We start from the raw sequence: 18,989 nt of genomic DNA on the forward strand, positions 1-18,989 counted from the left end.
TATGATTATATTCTTCTAAAAAATTCCTGACAGTTGCTACTTTCTGTGTCCTATCATGACATTTTCTGGCCCTACATTCCTTCTTTAAAAAGTGTTACAATTTTTGTCACATGTTTTCTCCCTCATCGACAGGCCTATCTCTAAGCCGACCCAGATGGCACAGTGGTTAGCACTGATGCTTCACAGCACCAGGGACCCGGGTTCGATTCCTGGCTTGGGTCACTGTCTGTGCGGAGTTTGCATTTTCTCCCCGTGTCAGCACGGGTTTCCTCCAGGTGCTCCGGTTTCCTCCCACAGTCCAGAAGATGTGCTGGTTAGGTGGATTGGCCATGCTAACTCTCCATCAGTGTACCTGAACAGATGCTGGAATGTGATAACCAGGGGATTTTCACAGTAACTTCATTGTAGTGCTAATGTAAGCCTACTTGTGACACTAATAAATTAATTTTAAATGTTGACTTTGTAAAGAACAAGGCCTGCCTGTTTTGTCATTGATTGCTATCAGTATTCTGAGATTTGTAAACAGGTTGCACAGTTCAGATTTGAACCCACTGCCTCTGACAGGCATGACAGGCAGTGATTGACTTTTATTTTTGGCCACTAGGTATTGGGAAGCTTCTCATGAAGGATGGCAGTTACTACGAGGGGGAGTTTGTGAAAGGGGAAATTGAAGGGAATGGTGTTCGATACTGGGCTTCCTCAGGTACGAAAACTCCTCACATTGCTATCTACTAAAATAATCTCTTGCAGATGAGCTTAAACATCCACCATCTTTCAGAAAAATAGAAGCTAGCAAACTAGGAGCTGAAAGACATTGAGCAAATGATCTAGCTATGTGCCTTTTATATTCCAGTGATCTCACCCACATATGATTAAACATTTTCTATATTATTACATTTTGTGTTTCTGAACTGTTGGAAATTATTAGTGTTTTTGTTTCCTATATGGACTTGGTGCTCTTTTATTAATTTTTTTGTTTCTAAATGTTTGGGCTGTTTTCGGACTGTTTGTATTATCTCCATCCTATGTATAAGATTGCTTGGGAATTAGAATTGCTGCAGTTTCAAACCTGCCTGCTGCTTCTGTTTTTCAACAATTACTTGCATTTGTATCGCACGTTTAATGTGGTAATGAGGGAAGAGGACCTGAGTAAGATGCTCTGTCAAAGAGTTGGTGCAGACTTAGTGGCCTAAATGGCCTCTTCTGCACTATTGAATTCTATGATTCTATGAACATTTGACATTGACCCACATAAGGAGATATTGAGGCAGATCACTAAACACTTGGCCACCATTGGTGGAGCAATTAAAATGGGTGATGTGGGAGATGCCAGAATTGTAAGAGCGCGAAGACCTTGGAAGATTCCAGGACTGGCAGAGGCTACAGAGGGGCAAAAGCCATGGAAGAATTGGGGTAGAGTTTTAAATTCCAGATGTTGCCAGACGGAGACGCAGTGTGGATCACCGAGCATTCTGGTGATGGGTAAATATGAGTTGGTGCAAGTTGAGATACAGGTAGCAGAATTTTAGTTGAACTCACATTTAGGGAATGTGCAAGATGGGATATCACCGAGAGGAACATTGGGATAATCAAGAGGTTTTTAATAGTGATTCGGCTGAGGGAGTTGCAGTTATTTTATGAGGTGAAGGAAGGTGGTCATTTTGCAATTCAGTGGAAATCATTTTCCGTGGTTCCTTATGGAAAGTGCCTGTGTATGGATATCTGGTAAGGACAGGACTGGGTTTCTCTGTGATGGCCACCCTGGGCACACAGCCTTATCACTTATTGTCTTGTCTTGTACATGAGTGGTAGAAGCTTGGTGCAGTACTCAAGGGCATCAGGCCCTTTTGGGAAGAAAGAAAGATAAGGTGGTTATATCCAACACTTCATACAAAGTATGGGTGTTTACTGGAGGTATCTGAGGGCTTCATGCTCTTTGAAATGACTAGCAAAAATTCAGCATGAAAATGAAAAGGAGGAATGGAACCTGGATATTAATTTATAAAAAATACTTATACATTGTTATAGGAAATGAATACTGTGGACAGTTCTGCCAGGGAGAGATCCATGGTTATGGAGTGATGAAGTACCGTGATGGTGCCCGGTATGAAGGGGAGTTTCACTATGGCGCCCGAACAGGTGAATGATTGTTTTTTGTCTGATTTTAACTACATCTGCAGCCTGGCTGTGCAACTTCATGTTGTACCTTGTGGCGTCCCCTGTAACTACAGTGCCAGAGACTGACCCTCTGCTTGCTACTGACAGAATGTGTAACTAACTTGTTTTCTTTGTCTAGGACATGGAGCACTGATAGATAATGCAGGCCAAGTGTACCGAGGATCCTTCCACAACAATAGGAAACAAGGAGAAGGAGAGTTGTTCTATAAGTAAGTGAATGGCAGAGCTGAGAATCTGTTGATGTTTTCACTCAAGTCCTCTTAGTTAGTGACTTACAAATGAGGCACACAGATGTTTCTAGCTCATCTGCTTTTCTGATTTTTCTCCAAGTTTTACCTGTTCCTTTCCACCCAAGTTTGAAAGTCCCAGAATATATATAAAATTAAATAGAATTTATATCACAGGAACATTCATTTGGCCTAATTACAGCATGCTGGTGTTTACCCTCCACACAAGCTGTCTTTCACCTTCGTTCCTCTCACCCCATCAGTGTATCCTTGGGACTGGAAAATCACCTGGGAAATCTTTTCATAAAGTAGACATCATAGAATTGCTACAATGCAGGAGGAGGCCATTGAACCCATCTAGTCTGTTCTGACTCTTCAAAAGAACATCTTACCCAGCACCAACCACTCTCCCAACCCCCTGCCATAACCCAGTGCAATTACCATGGCCAATCCACTTAACCTACACCTCTTTGGGCATTAAGGGGAAATTTAGCATGAACAATCCACCTAACCTGTACATCTTTGGACTGTGGGAAGAAACTGGAGTACCCGGAGGAAACACACGCAGACAAGAGGAGAACATGCAAACTCTACAGAGTCAGTTACCCAAGGTTGGAATTGAACCTAGGTCCTAGGAGGCAGCAGTGCTATCCATGATGCCGCCTGGTTTTAAGTATGGTGTATAAAATGGGAAAATATTGTCAGTGTTTTGGAGGGGAAATTCCACCTCACTCTCACAGTTCAATCAAATCTGAAATGTCACACTTGGATAAGGTGCAGAGCATGATAGTCTCCATGAAGAGTAGCTCATCTGGGACCCAGTGCTTTCAGAAAGAGACGGGTGGGGATTAAATTGTCAGAAAAAACTGTTTAGAAACTTGGTCTCTGCTCTCATTGTACACACAATACATAGAACAGGTCACTACACCCTGCATATGAAGAGCTTTAAAATCAATTAATGAGGAAAAAGATTGCTTTGACAAGAACTAATGACTCCTGTACTGCTGGGTTAGAAAGTCTTTGTTGCTCCATCAATACAAATTCCATTCTGTCAAATCTCAAGTGAATTCCTTTGTGAAAGATTTCATTAATATTCCTGCTCCCAGTTACTCATCTACACAGTCATGTTTTAATGACCTTGTGCCCTTGTATCATGGCAGTGGCTTGATCAGAAGCATTGCCTGCCTTCTCTCAAGCAGCTTTCTCATACCTTTAATATCCACTATGTTTTCATTGGAATTGATTGTCTGACACAGCCTGTGTTTGAATGGTAAAGTTCAGTCGCCGGTCTGTGCTGACCTTGGCTGGATTGGAAGAAGGGAAAAAACAACGCCAACACCAAGCCCCTAGGCTAGAACAGAGTAAATCAGCCAGGGTTGCTGCTCCTGCTGGCTCTCCAGTGATCTCTCTTGGCAAATGCGTGTTTGTGATCATTAGGTGAGGAAGACAAGGCTCAGCTGAGGTACCCTCTGGGCTTGCATGCAATGGGGACCGTTTTAGTGAGGCAAAAGTAGACACTCAGAGAAACTGGGCAACGTCAAGAGAGAAATAAATGTGAGGAAAAAGCAGGTGACATCTGTTTGGAACCAGAAGCAAAACAAAGGTGACTGACCTTGGTACTGGCATCACCTACAATTATATTGTGCTCAGGTTGCAGCTAGTGACACCAACTGCTCACGCTGCCAGGTAACTGTGGACTTCAGGTGGTTATTGGATGCAATGATCAAAGTGCTGTATACAACTGTGCTTGATTATTCCATTTTTTTCACATTGTGCATAGGGTACTGACTCAATTCTAAAGTTTAAAATTTATTTATTAGTGTCACAAGTAGGCTTACATTAACACTGCGATGAGGTTACTGTGAAAATCCCCTAGTTGCCACACTCCGGCGCTTGTTCGGGTACGCTGAGGGAGAATTTAGCATGGCCAATGCACCTAACCAGCATGTCTTTTGGACTATGGGAGGAAACCGGAGCACCTGCACGCAGGGAGAACATGCAACCTTCACATGGACAGTGACTCAAGCCAGGAATCGAACCCGAGCCCCTAGTGCTGTGAAGCAGCAGTGCTGACCGCCATGCCACCCTGGGATAGGATTTTCAATGAAAGCTGTAGAGAGTTACGGTACTGGTCCATAGACTGACATGTCAGTAATGTCAGGGTACAATTCCACAGGCACTGAGTAATGTTAGGGTACAATTCCACAGGCACTGAGTAATGTTGGGGTATAATTCCACAGGCACTGAGTAATGTTGGGGTACAATTCCACAGGCACTGAGTAATGTTGGGGTTCAGTTCCACAGGCATTGAGTAATGTTGGGGTTCAGTTCCAGAGGCACTGAGTAATGTTGGGGTTCAGTTCCACTGGTACTAAGTAATGTTGGGGTACAATTCCACAGGCACTGAGTAATGTTAGGGTTCAGTTCCACAGGCACTGAGTAATGTTGGGGTTCAGTTCCATAGGCACTGAGTAATGTTGGGGTTCAGTTCTACAGGCACTGAGTAATGTTGGGGTACAATTCCATTCATTTTGAGTAGTGTAGTGGTACATTTCCACAGGCACTGAGTAGTGTATGGGTACACTTCCACAGGCACTGAGTAATGTAGGGGTTCAGTTCCACAGGCACTGAGTAATGTTGGGGTACACTTCCATTCATTCTGAGTAGTGTAGTGGTACATTTCCACAGGCACTGAGTAATGTTGGGGTACACTTCCATTCATTCTGAGTAGTGTAGTGGTACATTTCCACAGGCACTGAGTAATGTTGGGGTACACTTCCATTCATTCTGAGTAGTGTAGTGGTACATTTCCACAGGCACTGAGTAATGTAGGGGTTCAGTTCCACAGGCACTGAGTAATGTTGGGGTACACTTCCACAGGCACTGAATAATGTTGGAGTATCTTTCTACAGGCACTGAGTAATGTTGGGGTACACTTCCACAGGCACTCAGTAATATTGGGGTACAGTTACACAGACACTGAGCAATGTTGGAGTATAATTCCACAGACACTGAGTAATTTTGGGATACAGTTACACTGACACAGTGTAACGTCGGGTTTAGAGTTCCACAACACTGAGTAATGTTGCACTACCTTTCCACAGACGCTGTGTAATGTTGAGATATAGTTCTACGTGCACTGTTTAATGTTGGGATACAGTTCTATAGGTATTGAGTAATATTGGGGTAAATTTGCACAGACACTGAATAATGCAGGAGTGCAGTTTTAACGAATCTCACTGAGGCAGCACTTATTTGTGTATTTTGGCAGAATGTTCTGCTCGTCATGAACTGGATAGTCAAGTTTTTCAGTGGGCGTCTAGCAATTCCAAAAATGGATTTCTGCTGCCAAAAGTTTATTTGTTTAACTAGAAACCTATTTTAGTTGACGTACGAGAACATTAGTTTATTATAATGTTTTTAAAGTTTTTAATAAATTTCTTCATCAGCAAAGCATTACCCTGCACCTTTCCCTACTCCTGTCCAGTCTTGATTTTAGCTAAACATGGCTGGCCAGTGTTTGACCCTGGTAAACCACAGCGGAGGCTGCTGTTGGCCGCACCTTATGTCCACACACCTGCACTTTCCAACAGAGAGTACTTGATACTGTTTAGGAGTGGAAAATTCTAGCCAATTTTCTTCAATCCCACTTGCCACTATGCAGAGGCATTAAAGCCAGTTGGTGGATCCTCTCCTTCATGCCATTAAGATTGGCAGATTTAGCACAGACCAGGGACTAAAACCTCTCTATTATGTTTGACTCTGTTACATTGAGCAAAGACTTTACTCAGATGCTGGAGGAGTTGCCAAGGTCACTTGTATAGATTAATGGCTTGGAGTAAATTACATGGCAATATACTGAACTCAGACCACTCATTGTATAAAATTGTGAAGAGAAGGGGTATTATCTGAATTTGTCTTTTCATTAGCTAACAGTATTTCTGCTGTTTTAACCAGCCAGTGGGAGCTGTGTGTCTCTACAAGACAGGAGTATAATGTTAATAGAAGGTGCAACAGTGCAGAGGAGTGAATGTAAATGTACCAGTATGACTCCACAGAGTCAATTCCTGACTTGACTAGAATAGAATTGCATTGGACACACAGGAATGAATTGGTCTCACTCCCATTGTGCTTTGGACTACATGGAGTCTAACTCTAGTACTGAGTAAAGACAAACAGGGAAGACGCGTTTGCAATGAACTGTTTCTATGTTGGAAAACTGTAAGTTAAAAGTCCCACTTCTGGCACCTGGACATTTGATCTAGGCTGAAACCTCAGTGCAGCACTTGAATGAGTGCAGCATTGTTTGAAGTGTGATTTTTTTTTTGGATAAACATTAAACTGAGCTCCATCCGCCTGCATGTTAAATGATCACACTATTGAAATGGAAGCAGGGGACTTTTCATGGTGTTTCAGCAAGCACTTATCCCTCCACCAACATCAGCAATGCAGATAAGCTGGTCTTTGTCTCATTGCTGTAGGTGGGCTGCATAAATGGTCTCCCCTACCTGCCTGTAAAAGAGGTGACAACAGTTCAAAGTAATTCATTGGCTGTTTTTTCATTCATTCTTGGGATGTGGGCTTTACTGAAAAGGTGACATTTATCACCCCTCCTAAGTTGCCCTTGTAGTAGTGGTGATGTGTCACATTTTGGAACCACGGCTCTTCGTGTGGTGAAATGCCATCACTGTGATGTTGGGCAGGGAGTTCCATGATTTTGACCTAGTGTTGATGAAGAAGTGAGAATATATATTTCCAACTTGTGATAATGTGTAATTTGGAGATGCTGATATTCGCCAATGCTAGCTGCCCCTGTTTTTTTACATGGTTAAGGTCACAAGCTTGGGAGGTGCTTTGTAAAAATCACTCAAGTTGCTGCATTGTGCCTATAGATAGCGCATGCAGCAGTCATGGTGTGCCAGTGATGGAGAGAATGAATGTTTAAGCTCTGAAACACTTTGGAACATCCTGACATGAAAGAAGCTTTCTAGATACAAGCTACTTCCTCCTTTTTATTATTTGGAGCTTATTTAAAAGTTTTGAGACAGATTTCTACAGAATAAGTGCTGCCAGAAGACATTCAGGTGAAGTGGGGCAGCTGCCATTTTTAGCATCCCCCAGTAAAACTATTGTTACTGCAGTCTCAACGATAAATTTGCTTATTGATTACCCGTGTCTGTCCTCTGGTATTTCTTGTAGGAGATTAAAAAATGTCTATGAAAACTTTACAAAAATTTTAAGATGATCTTAGTAAATCAATTTACAACTGAAAGGTGTAGCGTTTAAGCAATGAAGAAGTTCCATCCGCAGCAAAGCATGGATTGTACTGTGCTTGTAGCTGAAGAGTAAAGTTGCGCCTGATGCACTGGATCTTATGGTACTTCCTCTTTGTCTCGCTTCGCTTCAGGAAACTCCAGCAGACGGTCTGGAGCCTGCAGAGAACAGATTTATTTATTTTTGTGCAGTTCGAGCATACCAGCAACAGCAGAAAACTTTCCAATAGCAAATTGGCAGCATTGCCACTTCAGCTGAATCAATGTCCTCTGTCCTGCACCTGCCCCTAATACTTAATCAGCACTTTATTCGCCTTTTCACATTTTATCATAGCTTGCTGACTCATGCTGGGTTACAATTCCATGGGCACAACAAGTTCTGGTACCTTGCCCAAGGGCTTACTATTTATTTGCAAACACAAACAATTACTGTTTGCTGGATATTCAACCAAGGGGGGAATTGCAAAATAACCTGAATTTCTCCTTACCCAGTGTGCCCTTTTCGACAGAGGTCATTGCACAATGATCAGGGCAACACCCATCTCACTCCACCTCAGCTTCCAAGATCAGTTGTAGTGCTCCTACCTCTGCCTCTTCTTGAGGTTACCATCAGCTAAACCTGTCACCAACAGGAACTGAACCTCCAGGAGTATACAGCTCTGTTTCAAATTGGTTGGTGTTCTCTCTTGCCAGTAAGTTGGGGGGTGGGGGGGGAGGGAGGAGGAAGGAGGAGGAGAGAGAGCCAGCTGACTACATGTTTTTAAATTCAATGCTTTGGGGGAGGGGGGTGGGAAGCAAGCTGACTAAATGTTTTTAAATTCAGTGCTTTAAGATGAATCATTTATGAATTTGTTGAAAAGTAAAATATAAAACATGTCCCCTATTTTGCTCTCTTATTCAGGAATGGGGACCACTACCAGGGAGATTGGGTCCTGGACCGGCGGCAAGGCCATGGCATACTGCAGTATGCAGATGGCTCCCTTTACGAGGTATTCCTATTTGGCAGTAGATGTCACTGTGCACATGTTCTTCAACTCAAAGGCAACACTTTGCAGGCTTTAACAGATTGCAAATTTTCAGAAGCAAAAGTTGACCGCATCTTTTAAAACTGCAGTATTATTTCAAAAGAAGTCAAATGCTCCCAGGTTTCTTCTCTTTACTCTCTTCCTCACACTTTGACCTTCATCCCATCCAAGCATGATAACATTGATATTTACCCGGTTACCCCTCCAACAAAGGTATCAGCCCTGTTATATTTCAACCAAGTTGACATTCCTCATGTGAGTGCTTGTACAATGAGCTTCAATAGGTTATTTAACCATGGAGGCCATCACACCCAACCTCAACCTGATGCTCATCTACTGCTGCCATGTGCCATGTAGACTGCAGATAAAGTTGAAATTAATATTCCTATCGATTCCTGATGTCTCAAGTTGCTGTTACTATCTGAGCTTGGTTTTGAATTTAGGATTTGTAAGATTTATGATTCAGTAAGAGAACAACTCCTTTGTAACCTATAGGCTCATCAAATTAAATGGGGAAAACTAGGATGAACTGAACTGTGTTACTTCTATTCAATCTGCTAGATTGTCAAAGCTGGATGTGGCTCATGTAATGTAGATTGTACTCCCGTGACATTACTAGATGCAACATTTGACTTGTGACAGTTGAAGCCCAGTCCATTCTGAGATCAGCTAACATAGCACAGTCTGGGGATGAAAAGTGGCACCTTCCCATTTAGTACAACAACACACAATCTATTTATAGTACTGTATTAAGCCCTTCAGGTTTAAATGTTGTCCCACCCTCAACTGAAGCTTTTCTTACAACAAAGAATGAAAATACCAACTTCTGAACCAAATCCCAAAATCTTTCATCTGAGAATAGAATTCTCTTTGTAGTCAGGAGTTTTGAAATTTAGTATTTTTCAAAAACTGTGACAAGCATTGGCAAACCTTGTGGGGCAGTAAATAGGGCTCCAGACGACTGGGAACAACGTAGAGGTTTCTCCTGCTTTGGAGAGCAAGTGGGAGATTCATCCCCACTGCAGAGTAGTAAATGGAGGTCTCTCTGGCTCTGTAGTAGTAAATTCTGATTCAAAGAACAAAGAATAGTATATTACAGAAACAGGCCCTTCAAGCCTCCAAGCCTGCCCCGATCACGTTTACCTATCTAGACCAACGGCTTATATCCCTCTATTCCCCGTTTGTTCATATGTCTATCAAGATAAGTCTTATGTGGCTAATGTAACTGCCTCAACCACCTAACTGGGCAGTGCATTCCAGGACCCCACCAATCTCTGTGTAAAAAACTTCCCCCGCACATCTCTACTGAATCTTTCCCCCTTATCTTGAACTTCTGCCCCCTTGTAATTGTCATTTCTGCCCTGGGAAAAAGCTTTCAACTGTTCACCCTATCTATACCTCTCATAATCTTATAAACTTCTATCCATCTTTCCAGGGAGAACAATCCCAGTTTATTCAATCTCCCCTCAGAGCTAATACCCTCCATAGCAGGCAACATCCTGGTAAAACTTTTCTGTACTCCCTCCAAACCTTCCAGCAGAGCAGTAAATAGGGTTTAAAGACAGATGGGCCAGGGGGTTGCCCTCTACCATGCAGCAGTGAATAGGGCTTCTGTTCTTCTACTGTAAGATTATTAATGAGGGTTTAGGTGGAACCTCCATGGAGCAGTGTATGTGGTGAACCCCCAAGATATGGAGATGTCAGCGAAAGCACAGTTAAGAGTCTCACAACACAAGGTTAAAATCCAACAGGTTTATTTGACAGCACAAGTTTTCGGAGTGCTGGTTCTTCATCAGGTGAGTGCGGACTTGTGTTCACAAACAGGGCATATACAGACACAAACTCAATTTACAAGGTAATGGTTGGAATGCAAATCTTTACAGGTAATCAAGTCTTAAAGGTACAGACAATGTGAGTGGAGAGAGGGCCAAGCACAAGTTAAGGAGGTGTATATTGTCTCCAGCCAGGACAGTCAGTGAGATTTTGCAAGCCCAAGCAAGTTGTGGGTGTTACAGATAGGGTGACATGAACCCAAGAATCTCCAATCCAGGCTGTGCTATTGCAGGGAAAAGATGAGGAAGGGAGGGAGTGGGATTGTCACAGGATGCTGCAGCTGGTTTATAGAACACCATAAGCAAAACCTGGCAGTTGGTAGCTAAGCTGGGGAATGATTTGTGCTTTGAGAAAAATGAGATGAGAACAAAATAATGAAACATTTTAAAAATTAAAAGAATAAATTAGTATACAGTCCTAAATTAACATTCTTCTATAAAAATAGTTGTTCCTTGATCATTTTGTTTCCTCCTTTTATTTTCAGCTCTGGTTCTCAGACAGAATCAAAAAGTGCACTGTTATTAAACATCTCTTACATAGCTGTGTTCTATGTGGAGCAGGGACCAGCAAATGTAAATCCAGTCTTGGCAGAAAGTAAAACTTTGGCATGCAAATGGTTAACTCCTGCAGGACTGTGGATGCCATTTGGCGTCATTGCCCACTGTAGGCTCCAGGCTCCAGTCTCCCCAGACGTCAGTAGTGCAGCTGTGTGGAGTGCGTGCAGGCAGGAACACGTTACCTCACCATGGCACTGTGTAATGAATGAATTAATTCAGATTCAGTGCCTGATAACATCATTTTCCCATAGTATAATCACTTCTCTTTTCACACCATTCATTGGAACTGTTTTTATGAGTGTGGTTTGTGTGTGTGTTTGGATGTTTCGCTTAGTTATAAATTTTAAAAGTCTTTGAATATTCTGATCTCCTGGAATCCTGATGAACTGAAACCTGCCAAAGTTAATAATGTGAGAATTAAATAGGGTAATAAAATCCAACCTTTATTGGAAAATTCTTTCTTCTCTGCTATTCCAATTTGTGCCTCCTCTGCATCTTTCCCAAGCTCTACCTCAATTCCGCTATTAGTAGCCAATTCTTCTGAAACCTGAGCACTTTGCTCCTCCCTAAATCCCTGCCTTTCGATGCCCCTCTCCCACACTTCAAAAGTTGTCGACTGTGCTCGGCATGCAGTGCCTTGGGCTTCTTGAATAATGAGATCAAAACCTGTCTGTTTTCCCTTTAGCTCAGAGTAGAACTGTCTGCAGCCTGTGATTGTCTGTTCTAGTCACTGCCGTCTGATTGAGGAGGAGAAAAGGCTATTGAGGTCATCAACTTCACATTGGTACTCCTCTCGCCCCCAGCCACCACATCTACCCAGATCCACCAACCGTAGCCAACGTATGCATTAGAATAACTATATAATAATACATTATTGGCTGGACTCTGATTTTTGGACTGACACTGCAGCTTCTTACTACCAGTGAGATCCAAAACCACCCAGCACGAACTCTCCCATTGTTGCGTAAGTGCAGCTTGAGGTGCTTTCAGTTCTTAGAGTTGCAGTAAATCTCAAAAGTTAACAAAGCAAACCAGTTCAGGGATAAACAATTCAAGTATAAGTGTAATTTTCTAAATTGGTGCTGCAGGCAGAGAGTAGTGCCTGCTGAGAGCGCATGTTGGGGATCCAGGTACACATCAGTTTTCTAGTGATTATTTTAAATATCCTGAATTTCTCGCCAGTGGAGGAGCAAAATTTTGGTTAGAACATTGCCCCAGCATCTGGACAGTGTGAGAACTTTTGTCCTGGAAGCAATAGAGCAAGGAAAATTTGTAATTCTTGAAATTGCCTGTGGAATCTGGAATTTCCTTTAAGAACATTTGAAGATGATTTTTACGAGCTTACGTCAAATGTAGAAGGATCAATGATGGTTTTCTTGGTTAATAAGCAATATTGATCTATGTGAGGGGAAAGTGAAGCTGACTCAGAAAACAGTCCTGTTAATTTTGATTTGGCAAAGAGTTATTACCTGGATTTAGTGAGAAGGGAGTGGAGATGCACTTCTTATCATTCTAGAAAACTTCAATGAATGGCTGAAAGAGCAATGGACTATTCCTCTACAACATGTCACGGTAGGGACTTTGGAGGTGTACTCACCTCTTTCAGTAGAGCACTCTGTGATTACACGGATGTTGCCAGAGGTCTAAAAATAGAAATATTGAAATCTGTGAAAGAGAGCAGGCCTGACCAATGCAAAATTTGCCTTGGGAATGAAATAGTTTTGGATAGGTGCTGCAGACCGATGAAGGTGGAACCAGACTTAACCTTAGGGAGATGATGTTGGTGGAGGAATTCAAAATTAGTGTCTCTGTGGGGTTAAGGTCTTACCTGGAGGACCATAAAGTTCATTAGATAAGGGAAGCCTCGTTGGCAGGCAATTATGAGTTAACGTTTAAGACGATTAATAACAGACCCCACTTTGGAATCTTCCAGAGAAACTGGAAGGAGAGTAAGGTTGATTATAAAAAGCCTGGCTCTGTTGAGAAAGATGGAAAGGATAGACATCCAGGCCCTTCTTGGATTGAATACGAAGGCTCAGAGGACAGGTTTAGTTCAGTGGCTACTTCTGTCATAATGGGAAGGCAGTATAATAATATAACTGGGCTAGTAATTGAGAAGCCCAGGCTAATGCTCTGAGAACACAGGTTTGAATCCCATCATGGCAGCTGATGGAATATAAATTCAGTTAATAAGTCTGGAATTAAAGGTAACAGCATTCATTTTATTTATACCTTAGCCACAAGTAGGCTTACATTACACTGCAGTAAAGTTACTGTGAAAATCCCCGATTCGCCACACTTCGGCACCTGCTTAGGTACACTGAGGGAGAATTTAGCATGGTCAATCCACCTAACCAGCATGTCTTTCAGAATGGGGAAGGAAACCAGAGCACCCGGCGGAAACCCACACAGACATGGGGAAAATGTGTAGACTCCACACAGACAGACAGTGACTCAAGCCAGGAATCAAACCTGGGTCCCTGGCGCTGTGAGGCAGCAGTGCTAACCACTGTGCCATCCAGAGGATTCAGACAAAGTGCGCACCCAGTGGGAGAATGAAAAGTAAAAAAAAGTTGTGAAAAAAGAATCAAGTTTTTTTAGCTGAACATTTACATAACTTGAACAGAGTTCGTAAAGGAACTATAGAAGATTTTACAGAAGAATAAACTGCTTGCTGAAGAGGAGGTAATCTAATACCTGTGTATCCTGGAGAAGAAAACTGAAGGGTTCAATCATGGTGAAGAATTTGAAATTAAACATAAACCTAAGTATAAAGACTTGGGGCAAATTTTGATGTTGTGGCAATGTCACTGGACTAGGATTCCAAGGCTCAGGTTGTTGTGCTGGAGACACAGGTTCGAATCCCACTATGGTAGCTAGCGAAATTTAAGTTCTGTTAATAAAATCCATAGCCTCAGTAATAGTGACCATAACAGCTATTGTTGATTGTTGTGAGAACTCATGTCCTTTAGGGAAGGAAATCTGTTGTGCCTAACTACTTCCGCTGACGTGTTGTTTTTTTCTAAGTAAAGTGTATTTATTAGTCACAAGTAAGGCTTACATTAACACTGCAGTGAAGTTATTGTGAGATTCCCCTAGTTGCCACACTCCAGCGCCTGCGTCTTTCATACTGTGGGAGAAAACTGAAGCACCACGTGGAAACCCACGCAGACACGGGAAGGACATGCAAATTCTACACAGTGACCCGAGTCAGGAATCGAATTCAGGTCCCTGGTGCTGTGAGGCAGCAGTGCTGCCCATTCTTTTTCTGTGTGCCTCCAGACCCACAGAATTGTCATCTGAAGTGGCCAAGCAAGCCACTCAGTTCTAGGGCAATTAAGGATGAGCAACAAATGCTGGTCATGCCAGTGACACCCACATCCTATGAAAGAACTTTTAAAGATGAGGTGAATTCAATTGTTATGAAGGACGATTCGGACATTTGACGGGCTGAAGCTTTTTTCAAAGAATTGGACATCAAAAACCTACAAACACATTCTGAAAGTGAAGATCAGGGTATGAAAACTAAAGAGTGTTTCAGAATCTGTTTTAAAAAGTGTAAACACACTGATGACAATTTAGTGAAGAAGAACAAAGGAAATGGCTGTATCTAGAAAGAAGAAGCAGTATGACAGGGGATTTGTCCTTCACTCTGGTTCACATCCACCAGCACCCAGAAGATCAGCTGGTTTGCCAGGTATCAGTAATGTTGTTCTTTACACCAAACAAAACTGTAAAACCTTTGGACCCCTCACAAATACAAATCCAGGCTCCTGACTGTACAAAGTCCAATACAGATTTTTTAAAAAAGCAACATGAAGAGGACAAAACCAAGGTACTTGTCTATACACACATGGTTCTGGTGTTTGACACCAAGAGCCAAAGGCTGTTTTGTTGGAGTTTGATGCTGCAGCCACTAACATTAAAACTTGTGCATGTTGCAGACCAAAACAATGTGACTTAGATGCGTGATTTTAAAGAACAAGGGTTGGTAACAATGTCTTAAAGTCACATGAACGGATTGGATTTATACGATTGTTAAAGAAACAGTATGTTAGTCATAAGGGTTGCTTTGTAAGTACAATGTACCATTGTTGTTTCTTGTGTTAGTTTATGATGTTAGAACTTGCTGTATTGCAAACATTGTTGTAAGAAACTTTACTATGGTAAAACTTTCTCTTTCTGCAGTGGTGAGAGAGGAGTGTGACGATCTTTAACTTGAAAGCAGTATAGTAAGAAAAATGTGTAATTTCAAAGTATCTGTGCCATCTGTAATTGTTTTTAAGGATGTTTGAAAATGACTTTTAAGAGTTTGATTCAATTGTACAGGGATCAATTATAATTTTCTTGGACAATAAGAAATACTGGTGTAAGTGACCTGGTGACCCTCGACCTAGAAGCAAAAGCAACAGTTAACGACAGAAGCTGTGTGGCTGGCCGACACAAAGGAGAGCTACAGGCAGAGGAACTGGAGGATGAGAGCAATTAGCACACACATGCAGACACAAAGAGAAAGCAGACAGATAGAAAGAGGAGCGTTGAGAATTCTTGTGAGGAGAAGAAGCAAACCATTCTCAGGAAGAAGTCAGGTTTTGAGTGTGAAGAACTGAGTCAAGCTAAAACAGCAATGGCTTAAATCCAGAAAATGCTAGAAAGACTCAACAAGTCTGACAGCATCTGTGGAGAGAGAAAATAAAGTTAACATCCTGAGTTCGTATGACTCCTTTTCAGATTTCCAGCATCCACAGTATTTTGTTTTTACTACAAGGGCTTAAATCCTTTGCCCCAAGCTTGTTGATCTTGCGAGGGTTAGAACAGGTCTCAACACTCCAGACCAGTGAATGGAAGTGGCAATGTCGTAGGATGGGGGGGGGGGATGGTGAGGAAAGAATTAAGCTAGGAATTCTTGGCTTGGGAGCCAGTGTGAATGTTAAAACCATTATCCCGGTCCTATCTGCCCCTAGTCCCACCTCCTCCCTTTTTCCGGAACGACTGCAACATTTTCGTAGAAAAGTAAATGACAGGACATTTAAAGTCAAACCCCACCACGCTGACCTTCAGAGGGAGGTGTGAAGGAAGCAGAAATTACTACTCAAAACCTTGAAGGCCAACTCTCAGCATAAATTTGCATTACATTCACATATTTGTCATAGTGCAGTTGAGAGTTTGGAAATGATTAAGTGTTGTTTGCACTGGTCTTCGGCAACTAACATGCAGAGAGATATTTGCAGCAAATCCAAACATTCATTCTTATAGGCAGATAGTAATTCCCCACGCAAAACTCCACAGTCCCAGCCGCTAGTACTCAGACATGATTCATTACCCAGTCACTGGATTATTACAGAATTGTTTTGCTAAGTGCTTTTCAGAAAAAATTTCCAAAACCCCACTGTCAGCACTACAGACAAGAAAAGCATTTTTTAAGTGTAGGGAGCTTTAAACAAGGACAGATTTAGGATTCTCTAGTTCTATGTGAGTTTGACTCTATTTCTGCTGATTTGTATGTTTTTTTTGTTTGCTGAAGCTGAATGATAAAATTAGTTTGGGAACTGACTGCATGGAGTTGCTGTGTGTTACAGCGCAAAGGGAGCTGAAAGTCACCTACACTTTCAAAATGACACAACTGCTGAAGCACACAGGGTCTAATTGACTTTGTTCCACTTACGCTAGTTCAGTTTTCTTCCACTGTCAGGCTTAGTAACTCCTCCAAGTCTGTTCCCCAAAGCACTTTACCCATTCATTGCCCACCTCCTGTTACCACAGTGATATGTATTTCACTGCTGGTTTTATTTATTTAATAAATAAAGTTAAAATTTATTTATTTATTGGTCACAAGTAAGGCTTACATTAACACTGCAATGAAATTACTGTGAAATTCCCCTAGTCGCCATAGTCCGACACTGATTCAGGTCAATGCACCTAACCAGTATCTTTCAGAATGTGGGAGGAAACCTGAGCATCGGGAGGAAACCCACGCAGATGCAGGGAGAACGTGCAAACTCCACACAGACAGGGATTTAATCCAGGAATCAAACCCCAGTTCCTGATGCTGTGGAGCAGCAGAGCTAACTGCTGTGCTACCATGTCACCCCCTGGTCATAGTGCAATGTGAATTCACAACTTCTGAGTTATTAGACCAGCACCATAAGCATCAGACTAGATTACTGTTTCTGAATTCTCCTTTTATGAGTAATCAAGTGATAACAATTTTATGCCGTGGAACAAACCTAGTTATTTTTAAGATTTAAGCCCATTTAGTATATATTTTTCCAATTGTAGAATCCAAGATTTTTTTTCAGTTATGCCAACCTTAACATTACAACGTAATTCATATAGTTAAGAAAAAACAACTTGCATTCCTATAGAGTCTTTAACATAGTAAAATATCCAATGACATTTCACAGGACTGTTATTGGACAAAATTTGCAATAGTTCACCAAAAGAGATATTGAGACAGGTGACTGAGGCAGGTTTAATGAAGGAGACCAAAGTAGAGAAGTTTATGAAGGCAATTCCAGAGTTTAGGGCCGAGATGCCTTAAGGCACCGCAGCCAATGGTGGAGATGCTGAAGAGGTTAGAATTGTTAGTGTACAGAGTTCTCAAGGAGTTGTACAGCTGGAAGGGGTTGCAAGAAAGGTTTTGGAAGGGTTTGAACAAAACAGGATAGAGAATATTAAGAGTTTCTTGGTATCTATTCTATCAAGCCCTTCATAACGTTTAACTTCACTATTAGAGCTCTCTGTTAAATTCTGTGCTTTGGTGTGTTATAGAGACAGAGCAAGTACGTCTTTCAGATAGTTTGCCAGTTTTCCACAAAGATGACGTTACAATGCTGCTTCTGATGTTGTGATCCCCATGGGCGAACTGTAAACCTAAATACAGTTATTAAACAATCGTCAAAGATGAAATCACCAACAAGATTTCACCTTTTGCAACATTTACTTTAACACAAATCTGAATCAATATAAATTAAACATGAACTGACAGGTAAATGTTGCTTCAAATCAATTTCACTTTAAATAGTTGACACAATCAAGACATATCTAGTGTAACCACAAGCATCCACATCACTCCCTGCACATGTGTGGCACTATACAACCACACTTTTCCACAATATGCGGTCCTTTATTACACAAGGTCGGTCAGGAGGTCCCGTTCTTCAACAGATTTCACCTTTTGACTTTCATGGCTACAATTATCATCAGCAAGACACATTTCTACAAACTCTCCTCCCTAGGGTCACAACAGTTGTGATGATGTAGCTTTTCAGTGTTTTAACTGACCAACCAATAACTTCTTGGTACACGGTTTGGCCAACTCTGCGAAGACACCCGGCTCGTTATTGCCCCTGAACTATTACACTCAGCTTTTCAGGTATTAGACTGTTTTGGCCAGCTTGCAAGGTCCTTCAGGAGCTCTCCTTTTCTGTCAAAAAGGAAAACCTGACTTCTTCCTGAGAATGGTTGCTTCTTCTCTTCACAAAGAATTCTCAATGTTCCTCTTTCTATCTCTGTCTATGAGGTTATTGGGTGTGAAGCACTTTGACATGCCCTGAAGGTGTGAGGAAGTGCTATATAAAGGTGCATTCTTTCCTTCAAAACTTTGATGAAGCTCTTTATTGATGGAAGTTTCAGTTTATCGCTGGCTGAGTTAAGCCTGGCAGCACTGGAGTTCACCTGACCATCCTGTGGTTAGGGAGGGACAAGATTTTCTCTACCTCAATCACATGCCTGAACCTTGACCTTAAGAGGAACAGTCCAGCTTGACATTTGTCTTCCCCAGGCTTTACCACCTTCTGCAGGTTCCCTGAGGAAGATTGTTGTCAATTTAGTAACTCATTATGGCACTATCTTGGTTAGGAAACTGAACCTCAGTTCACTTTAGAACCTTAGAAG

The 18,989-nt window shown here is 41.9% G+C and overlaps 1 protein-coding gene across 3 annotated transcripts in view; it reads left to right on the forward strand.

Moving 5' to 3' along the window:
• Window positions 1–18,989, forward strand: part of LOC145337667 (MORN repeat-containing protein 1-like) — a 189,933-nt gene that overhangs the window by 12,673 nt on the left and 158,271 nt on the right. For all 3 annotated transcript variants that reach the window (XM_080182483.1, XM_080182481.1, XM_080182482.1), the window contains exons 3-6: window positions 605–703; window positions 2,029–2,139; window positions 2,297–2,387; window positions 8,580–8,667. In XM_080182483.1, coding sequence (XP_080038609.1) covers window positions 605–703; window positions 2,029–2,139; window positions 2,297–2,387; window positions 8,580–8,667 — 389 coding nt within the window. The remainder of the gene's footprint in view (window positions 1–604; window positions 704–2,028; window positions 2,140–2,296; window positions 2,388–8,579; window positions 8,668–18,989) is intronic.

This window comes from Carcharhinus amblyrhynchos, unplaced genomic scaffold (genome assembly GCF_965287045.1).
Source record: "Carcharhinus amblyrhynchos unplaced genomic scaffold, sCarAmb.v2.hapA scaffold_56, whole genome shotgun sequence".
Taxonomy (NCBI): Eukaryota; Metazoa; Chordata; class Chondrichthyes; order Carcharhiniformes; family Carcharhinidae; genus Carcharhinus; species Carcharhinus amblyrhynchos.